Raw genomic sequence first — 9,942 nt, 5'->3', positions numbered from 1 at the left:
CCCCGCCCCCTCACATTCCCTCCTTTTTGGTACTCTGCCCGCAGGCGCCCCGCTCCGCCCTTTCACTCTGCTGGCTCCGCCCCTCGTACCCCGCCCCTCCTTTCCCTAGTCCTTGTACGCGCGAAGTGGGTGGTGATGCGGTGACGGGGCGACATCTCTGCACCCACGTTAGCTGCAGAAGCTGCCAAATTTCTCATGTCTTAGCCTCCTCTCCCTGCACCTCCCTAGAGTCGGGTTGCCCCGTCTGGGCCTTTGCGCCTGCAGCCTGCCCGACTCCTCCGTTAAGACCCTTGTCATTTCCGCCTCCTATTTCGCGCCTTCTCTTTTAGGCTCGGAGGGGGCGGAGTTGGAATGGCTGTACCACCGTTGCCGAGGCGACGACTTGGTTACTTCCGTTGGTACCAATACTTCCGGGTTGGCGTTGCAGTGGCGCTTCCGACTGTGGGAGCCTCGTCTTCCCAGTCGTCCGATGAGCCCGAGCAGGTGAGGGGGAGCTCCTGGGCTTCAAGGCTGGGGAGCGGGGCTGGGCCGCGCCAGGCCGCGCGGGGCCGGGCTGGCCTGGTTCCCGGCCTGGGAGGGGCTTAACGGTCCTTTGGTCTCTCTCTCCCCTCAGCTGAGTCCCTTCCCTGTCTTTCACTCTTCTGGCATCGGTGGTTTTACTTCTTCGATTGAACCCTGCTTCCTCGACCCCCCAGGGAGGCCGCCTCCTTCAGGCGCCTCCCTTCTCTCCACGAACTCGCTCTGACAGCTGAGGAACTGGCAAGATCCTGCTACCCAGAGGGTGAATGGGTATCTTTCCCGGAATAATCCTAATTTTTCTAAGGGTGAAGTTTGCAACGGCGGCCGTGATTGTAAGCGGAGTAAGCAAACACCTCCATTGTATTAGTGTGACGGATGCTGTTGAAAGATGCTCCCCTTCAGTTTCTACCCCCTGCCACTCCTTGAGGTCAAGGCATTGAAGGCATCTATTAAAATGCAGTTCAGCTAACTAATTAGGATGACAGCCATTATTAACATGAATTAGTTTCTCAGACAAGGTAACAGCAGGGACATTTGTAGTGTTCTGTCAGTGTTTCCTTGTTTTTTTCAGGCTGGGGATGCTTCAAGTCATCATGAACTCTTCCCTCCCCTTCATTCCCTACATCATCAAGTTCCTTTGTGTCTCTGTTTTAGAAGTTTATCTCTAACCTCACTGCCAACAAACATCTTGTCTGCTTTACTTCACACCATCCTAAGCTAGTTTCCCTGCCTCTCCTGTTTGTAATCCACTGGTTGGCTGCAGCCCTAGTAGGCTAACTAAATGTGGTAGATTTCCTCAAGTCACTTCCCTATTCAAAAATTTACAGTATCCCTCCCACCCTGCCACACACACTTTGGTTTCAGGACTTTCAACTTAACCTGTTCCTTATCATACTTTTTGTCTGATACTGTTTCAGTCAGATAAAATAATTCTCTGTTCCAGTTAGATTGCACTCTTCCTTCTGGGTCAAACCATACTGATGCTTGCCTCCACATGCTGTGTTTTTCCCCACATTTGTATCTATCCATCCTGTTCTCCTCCCCGCACCCTCTCCTTACCTATACCTGTTGAGATTCTACCTGCCCTCTGTCAAGGCCCACTTTAAGTTCTCTCATCTCCATAAGCCTTTTCAAATTATTCAAGCCCATGCGGATTGTCTCATTTTCCATGCTTCTCCTGCTCTTATAGTTTGTGCTACATAGTTTGGCACTTATTTTTTTCTTTAATGAACTACTCTGATTTCTTCCACCAGTTTATAAGCTCTTGAAAGGCAAGAACTGTATTTCATACAACTTTTATCCCCACACCCATCTCCTTAATTATCCAGGAAACATAAATATTGTCATGGTGTTAGAACATGTGTGTGTGTGTGTGTGTGTGTGTGTGTGTGTGTGTGTGTGTGTTTGTTTGTTTTAAACATCATGTTTATACCCATAGCACATTTGGGCATTTAGTATGCCTTCAATAAACATTTGCTTGACTCTCCATTATTACCTCCTGAATCTGAGAATCTCTAACGCCTACTCTTCCTTAAAGGAGAAAGCAAGAAAGGCACCTGCATTTTTCTGACCAGATCTTTGGAGTAGTGTAACAGGGTTATGTAATTTGTGTTCTAGATATTCTTCTGACTCTTTAGGCTATAAGATTTCCCTTAGTCAGACTTCAGAATACATGTCTGCATTTTGAAGGCATTTTTCATTGGCTTCTTAACACGATAAAAATATTTAAGGTACTATATTTCTACTTCAACTCAGATATGACTCTTTTCTTTTACCCATATCTGGGGATAGCCCCCACAAGTCAAAATCATTTTTAGAGTGCTTGGGGTATTTTACACAAGTAATTCTCTGCAACAAAAGCCAGGGGAGAGAATTAGTAGGGAGAGAATCTCTGAGGACCAGCAAAGTGTTGTGTACAGTGTGTAGCATTGGTCAGGTCCAGTAAGTTAACTTTCAAATTTTCCCCGTAACCTTTTACATACAGGCTGTATACATGCATAAAGGACATCACACTGGAACCAACCAAGTATTTATCAATAATAGACGTGTACCCAGTTCTGTACCAGCTATTGTAGGGGTTATAAAAAGTACTGTGGGACATGGTGTCGGCCTTCAGGGATCTTACCTAGTTAAGAGAGAAAATGACATGGGGCAACCAGAAGATAAACCTCATCCTAGTCATTATTTGTATGCCTGAGATTTAAGATATATAAGGGATACATGAAGGCTCAAAAGAGCATTATACAGCTGTGGAATAGCTATGACATAACATGCATGCATATATACAGCCTTATGTAAAAGGTTTTAGCTGACATTTGAGTGATTCAGTAGTGTGATATGGCCCCTACAAAAATGACTGAAATTTTCAGCTGTAGTAATTGAAGTGTAATATAGAGAATGACAAAAATGAGCACAAAGTAGGGTAGCCAGTCTTATTTTGCCAAATAAGAACACTAAACAATATCAGCTACCAACTACTAATACATTTCATACAAGAAAGGTGATTTTTAAAAAATGCTCCAGGAGTAGGAAGAACATGATCTTGTAATAGTCCTTTACATTAAATACATTTAGCTGAAATAAAAGGCACTAGGTGCCCTTATTTTCTTTAGTTCAAGCCAGAATCGTGAACATTTTCATTAAAGAACCACTGGGCTAACGGACCTGAGATTGTGACTGGTCTTTCTGGTCCCTGCTGTGGCTTTGCCCCCTGCCTTTAATTGCTTTATTATTGATCCCTGAACCCTGAGCACATCTTCTTTATTAAAAGGCTGGGTAGCAGGTAGTCAAGTCAGGCTTCTTCTGCGATGAAAAGAGTTGAAGGAAGTTATAAAGAGAAAGTGTTGGAGACAAGTATAGCAGCCATTTGAAATGTTTGATTGTTTTGGGCAATCTCTAAATTGGTGAATGGAAAGGGCATTCCACCTTGCCCCAACTTAGAGAAGGGATATGCCATGGTCCTTGCTTTTCCATGCCTACCCTCTCATCATTTGTGTCATGTTTTACTATCAGTTGTAATCTTAAAATATGGGCATAGCTGAAAATGTTGATAAGGTAGTATTTAGTACTCAAGACTTATCTCAAGCTGCAGCTGATAATTGAGTTGCTTATTGCTACTTTGCTTTTTAGAATTATTTTCAACAGTTTTCCTCCAAAAGAGTTGTCTACTGCAGACTCTGTCAGATGGACTGGCTGATCATACTATGTTTGAAAGGAAGTTTCCATAATTATTTTTCTGGCCTCTAAAACATTTGTCTGCATGTTAGCTATCCTCTCTGGAAAATTGTTCTTTTGTGCTTAGTTACAGAGAATTCCTTATGTGGAAACGAAACAAAACCTTGTCTCCCATAAAAAGAGACTGTGATTCAATGGTGCTAACCCCAGATTGGGCAGTAGGGGAGGTGGGCAGTAAGTATTATCTGTTAAAATGTATATTTGAGTACTTAACTATTCAAAAATGTAATAATGATAATAGCTAATAGTTGAACTAGGTGCCGGGTACTTTTCTAAGTGTTTTACATATATTATTTAATTTTCACAACAACCCTATAATATAGTATTTATTATTATTCCCATTTTACAGTTCAGAAAACTCAGGCACACAGTGGTTAAATAACTTGCCCAAGGTCACAGAACTAATAAGTGGTGGTGTCAGGATTTAAACCTAGGCAAGTCTGACTTTAGAGTCTTCATTCCTGACTGTAAACCACTTGAAGTTGCTTTTGAAATTCAATAGTATGCATACCATGAAGATCTGAAAAAGGAATATTTAAAAGAAATCTGAGAATCCATCCTCAGAAAATAGATTGCTTCCAGCTGGACCAGGATTTAGTAGGCAATGCCTAGAGTAGTAGTTCTTAAAGCGTGGAAGCATCAGCATTATTTGCAAATTTGCAAATTTCCCAGACCACCAATCAAAAACTCTGAGGGTAAGGCCCAGCAGTCAATGTTTTAATCTGCCTTCTAGATGATTCTGGTGCACATTGAAATTTGAAAACCACTGATTTAGAAGGCAGAACTGGAAAAAATAAAATCCAAGAGGGAAATAGCTGGGAGTGGCCGGAAAAAAAGGCTGAAAATATTGAGGGTGACAGGTCTAATGGGGGCGGGATGGGGAAGGAGGTGAGGGGGATGGGGAGTAGTATACATTGTTAAAGAACCCAAACATCAAAGAAAAACAATATTTGTATGTATGTGCTTTAAAAGGCCAGGGAAAAGGAGATTCATTAGATGGATGTATGTTAAATGTCAGAGAGAGGAGAGACATCATCCATATTGCCATCATTCCTCTGGGAACCAGAAGGAAGGTGAAAATGTGCTTAACTTACCCTGGGCCTAGTGGGGGGAGGTTGTGTGTAGCTGGAAAGTAGCTAGATGAAATAAAACCCTAAAATTTAGTGGAGAGATGAGAGGACTAAGACTATGAGAGGGTAGTGGTGTCAGTCTGCCTTGCACGTGAATCAAGCTAACTGAATACCATGAACTGCTTTTATGAGATGCCTCAGCCTATATAATTTAAAGTCCAGGCTCCTTCACTTGTAATTGTCTAGTTGGATGTCTAAGTTGGGTGTGCTGGATGGAATGAAACCTCTTCTTTGGGTGGGGATGCGAATAACATTAAAGAAACTAGAGAACGTGAAGGGCACAGGTTGATATTTGAGTGAATCGAACACTTACCTCTACAGAATGGCAGTAAAGAACACATTCATGATCATCACATAAAACAGGAGCCTTCATTTTTTGTCATTCCACCTGGTAGGGTTTCTTCTCTACGTTTGTTTTATTTGCAAATTTTGTTGATATAAATTATGTGATCATACACTAACAGATGCTCCTCACTCTTGTGCCTTGTTCTGATTTGTGTTTACTTTTAGCACCAGAAAAGTGCCACTGTAAGCCATGAGATGTCTGGTCTGAATTGGAAACCCTTCGTATATGGCGGCCTTGCCTCTATTGTTGCTGAGTTTGGTAAGAAAGTGAAAACTGAGAAACCTGCTCCTTAGGGTATAGATATGGTAGCGTTATTTGTTTTTTGTTTTTTTTTGCGGTACGTGGGCCTCTCACTGTTGTGGCCTCTCCCGTTGCGGAGCACAGGCTGCGGACGCGCAGGCTCAGCAGCCATGGCTCACGGGCCCAGCCGCTCCGCGGCATGTGGGATCTTCCCGGACCGGGACACGAACCCGTGTCCCCCGCATCGGCAGGCGGAATCTCAACCACTGCGCCACCAGGGAAGCCCGCTTGCCCTATTTAAAAAAAAAATTATCATAAGAAAGTAATGTACTTTAAAAAAATATATTTATTTATTTATTTGGCTGCACCGGGCCTTCGTCGGAGCACGCAGGACCTTCGTTGCCGCGTGCTGGATCTTTGTGCGGCATGTGGGATCTTTAGTTGTGGCATGCAGGATCTTTTAGTTGCAGCATGCAGGATCTAGTTCCCTGACCAGGGGTTGAACCTGGGCCCCCTGCATTGGGAGCGCAGAGTCTCAACCACTGGACCATCAGGGAAGTCCTGCCCTATTTGTTTTAAAAACTGTTGTCTCAAAGCTATCAAGTAATATTTTCTTTATATATGGAATCTAAAAAAAAAATGGTTCTGATGAGCCTAGGGGCAGGACAGGAATAAAGACGCAGATGTAGAGAATGGACTTGAGGACACGCGGAGGGGGAAGTGTAAGCTGGGATGAAGTGAGAGAGTGGCATGGACATATATACACTACCAAATGTCAAATAGATAGCTAGTGGGAAGCAGCCTCAGAGCACAGGGAGATCAGCTCGGTGCTTTGTGACCACCTAGAAGGGTGGGATAGGGAGGGTGGGAGGGAGATGCAAGAAGGGGGAGATATGGGGATATATGTATACGTATAGCTGATTCACTTTGTTATACAGCAGAAACTAACACACCATTGTAAAGCAATTATACTCCAATAAAGATGTTAAAAAAAAAAGATGTACACCTTAAAGAAAAAAAAGTACTACAGACGGTATGGCAAGTGAAGTTAAGAAAAGTCAATTTTAGGAAGCTGTTTTGATAGTTTAATTATTTGTTAATTTGCTATGCTTAGGAAACATACATGAAAATATAGAGGGAGTGAGATAAGATAGGGGTTTCTGTTATATTCTTATACAAGTGGCCTTTCTGTGTGCTCAGTTGTTTATAAATTTCTTAGTAAGTATTCAGATTTCCTTTTTTCAAACCTCTTTCCCATTTTAGAAGATTGACCAAGATCAAACCAGATTCTTTTCTATTTGATTTTAATTTTGAAATACTTTTAGATTGTGTTTTTTCATCTTCCAAATTTTCTTTCCTAAACTGTTCATAAGTGACCCCAATCCACTAGTTTTTATTGACTTTCTTGGCATATTGTCTGGTGTTATGATATCAAGGTCATCAGTGACCAGAGCTGCATAAATATCTTGTTAGTTTTAGACCTTGAAATAGTCCTTGAAATATATTTTGCCAATGTAATGACCACTTCTCTGTGTTGATATAATAAGAGAAAGAAGTTTGGTTAAAGAAAATTTCCCACTCAGCACTGTGCTGGTGTTAGTCCTGAATTACCTAAGGAACCCAGATGAGTAGGCCAAATAGGACTTTGCCATTATCTTTCATAATACTAGAAAACTATTTCTCATAGACAGATAAAAGAAAAAACCCACAAAACTTTGTAATAGTATTTAAGAGTATGTGGAGCAGCAATCCCATGCTTTCCTATCTTCTTGGTGAAGATTTGGGGAGATTTTATGAGGGAGAAGTAGGGAGACTTGAGGTGGGAGGGGGGCAGAAGGAAGAGACAGATAAATGCCAGATTGTATGTTAACAGATGAAATTAAAACATTTACGTATTTTGCATTTATAGTGTATTAGGACTATCCTAAAGCACTTTATTATATCACAGTTTCAGTTATACTGTGGGTCAAATCCTGCTGCCTAGATATAGTACATTTCACTTTATCACATACAACTCTTGTCCTCTGATAGTGATATTTAAGTAGAGACCTAGGTGTTAGAAAAAGAACTTTGTCTTATGTTTTAAAAATTACCATTGGCTTAAATTCATCCAAAACTTAACTGTGATTCTTTGGAAAAACTTATAAATGAGTGTGTTCCTTCACAGGAACTTTCCCTGTGGACTTGACCAAAACGCGACTTCAAGTTCAAGGCCAAAGTATTGATGTCCGCTTCAAAGAGATAAAATACCGAGGAATGTTTCATGCCTTGTTCCGAATCTATAAGGAAGAAGGTGTATTGGCTCTGTATTCAGGGTGAGACTGGACTCTTTCCTTACGTCACGAATAGAAATACTTTTTTGAGAAGCCATGTATTTCAGCTGTCTGATAGTTTGTGCCCTTTATATTCACCATTTCAACTTATAATTCAATATTGATGTGCCAGTTTATATTTCACCTGCTTGTAAATCTTGAGCTTTGGATCTTGTGTTCATTTGGCTATAAGCGATACATTTTAAAGTGGATATCTCAAAAGCCAAAGCAGCATTGGCTTTTTCCTGTTTTCCTGAGAGTCATCCATAGCCACTGTGAATAGCGGCACCAATTCGCAGTATATATTTCTGTGATAATCTTCCTGAGTTGCCAAATACTGACTTGTAAAAAAATTTTTCCTCTTTAAAGAAATACTATTCTGGCAGTTTAAATAGAAAATGCAGAATGAAAGAGCGGGCGATCCATCATTTTTGGGGGGGGGTCATCTTTTGGTTATTCATATGTCAGTGGTTTATTGTCCAGTGTGTTGTTTATCTGCTGCCAATTTACTAGTCCACTCCTGCATCTAGGGTACCAGTTTATTGCTCAGAGAATGGATATCAGTTTTATTATTAACTTACGTTAGCCTTAATTTCAAAGATAGTTTACTTGGGGGAAAAAATCAAATATTACATCCTTAAGCAAGTGAATCATGGATCATCTGTTTCACCTTGTTCTTTTATCAGCACAGATGATCACAAGATTATTTTTTTCAGATAGCAAGCAATAAAGTCAGAAATATGCATGTTTTGTCATCATTTTAAAATCTTAACTGTTTGAGCTGCTGCTGTCTTTCTATTTATAACAGCTAAAGTATACTTCTGCAGTTTGGAAGAATCTCAAAGGAGGTATGAGTGAGAATGTCTTCAGTTTATAAGCAGAACTTAAATAGGGTGAAATCTTGGCTCTGGTACCTCCTTGATAGGATTGAAGATATATCTGCATCTGCTAGGAAGTAAGGTTGATTTAAAAAAAAAATCTATGAAGTGGGTAACGGTGTATACTTTTTCTACATTACTGGATTCAATATGCTGATATTTTGTTAAGGAGTTTTGCATCTAAGTTCATGAGAGATATTGGCTTGTAGTTAGTTTTCCTTTTCTGTACTGTTTTTTTGGTTTTGTTAGCAGGGTAATACTAGCTTCATAAAATGAGTTGGGAAGTGTTCCCTCTTCTGTTTTCTGGAAGAGATTGTGTAAGATTGGCATTCATTTATTAAGTATTTGGTAGAACTCCCAGTGAAATGATCTGGGTGGGCCTGGAGAGTTCCTTTTTGGGAACTTTTAAATTATAAATTAAAAAATTTTAATGATTATGAGATTATTCAGATTATCTATTTCATCTTGATCGAGTTTTGGTAGTTTGTAGTTTACAAGGAATTAGTCCATTTCTTCTAAGTTGTTGAATTTATGAGCATAAGGTTGTTTATAGTATTCCTTTATTATTCTTTTAATGACTGCAGAATTGTAGTGCTATTCCTCGTTTTATTCCTGTTGGTGACATTTCTCTTTTTACTACTGGGACCCTTGCTAGAGTTTTATTAGTTTTATTGATTTTTTTTCAAAATAACTTTGTTTCATTGATTTTTCTTTATTTTCCTGTTTTCAAGTTTATTAATTTATGCTCTTTATTATTTACTTCCTTCTGCTTGCTTTGGGTTCATTTTGCTCTTCTTTTTTCTAGTTTCTTGAGGGTAGGAACTTAAATTATTGATTATTTTGAGACTTTCCCTCTTTTCTAATGTAAGCATTTTGTGCTATAAATTTCTCTCTCAGCACTGCTTTGGTTGCATCCCACATATTTTAATAGGTTGAATTTTCATCTTCATTCAATTCTATTTATTTAAAAAATACACCCATGTCACCCATGGATTGTTTAGAAGTATCATTTAATTTCCAAGTGTTTGTGGATTTTCCTTATTGATTTCCAGCTTAATTCCATTATGGTCAGAGAACATATTCTATATGATTTCAATTATTTTAAATTTTTGAGGTTTGTTTCATGACCTAGATGTGCTCTCTTGATGAATCCATGGATGCTTGAAAAAAATGCGTATTTTGCTGTTTTTATGGAATGAGGGGGGTGATGGAAGTGAGTAGGCTGTCTAGATATGTATAATCTGTGAGTGCATGTTAAGTATAACTGACTTTCTTTTTCTTTC

General features: G+C 40.0%; 1 protein-coding gene across 7 annotated transcripts in view; it reads left to right on the top strand.

The window, feature by feature from the left end:
• The first annotated feature begins 330 nt into the window (after positions 1-330).
• The window catches only part of SLC25A14 (solute carrier family 25 member 14), a 34,272-nt gene continuing 24,660 nt past the window's right edge, over positions 331-9,942 (top strand). For 2 of the 7 annotated variants that reach the window (XR_012329381.1, XM_073799575.1), the window contains exons 1-3: positions 333-483; positions 5,394-5,487; positions 7,637-7,784. Coding sequence is in view for 4 of the 7 variants with exons in the window: in XM_073799575.1 (XP_073655676.1) it covers positions 352-483; positions 5,394-5,487; positions 7,637-7,784 (374 nt within the window). In the remaining 3 variants the exon portion in view is untranslated. Of the gene's footprint in view, positions 484-654; positions 861-4,830; positions 5,275-5,393; positions 5,488-7,636; positions 7,785-9,942 lie in introns of those variants that run through there. The other 5 variants (XR_012329380.1, XR_012329382.1, XM_033849553.2 and 2 more) reach the window with 5 other exon arrangements.

This window comes from Tursiops truncatus, chromosome X, assembly GCF_011762595.2.
Source record: "Tursiops truncatus isolate mTurTru1 chromosome X, mTurTru1.mat.Y, whole genome shotgun sequence".
Taxonomy (NCBI): Eukaryota; Metazoa; Chordata; class Mammalia; order Artiodactyla; family Delphinidae; genus Tursiops; species Tursiops truncatus.
This window is presented reverse-complemented; position numbering and strand designations above follow the sequence as displayed.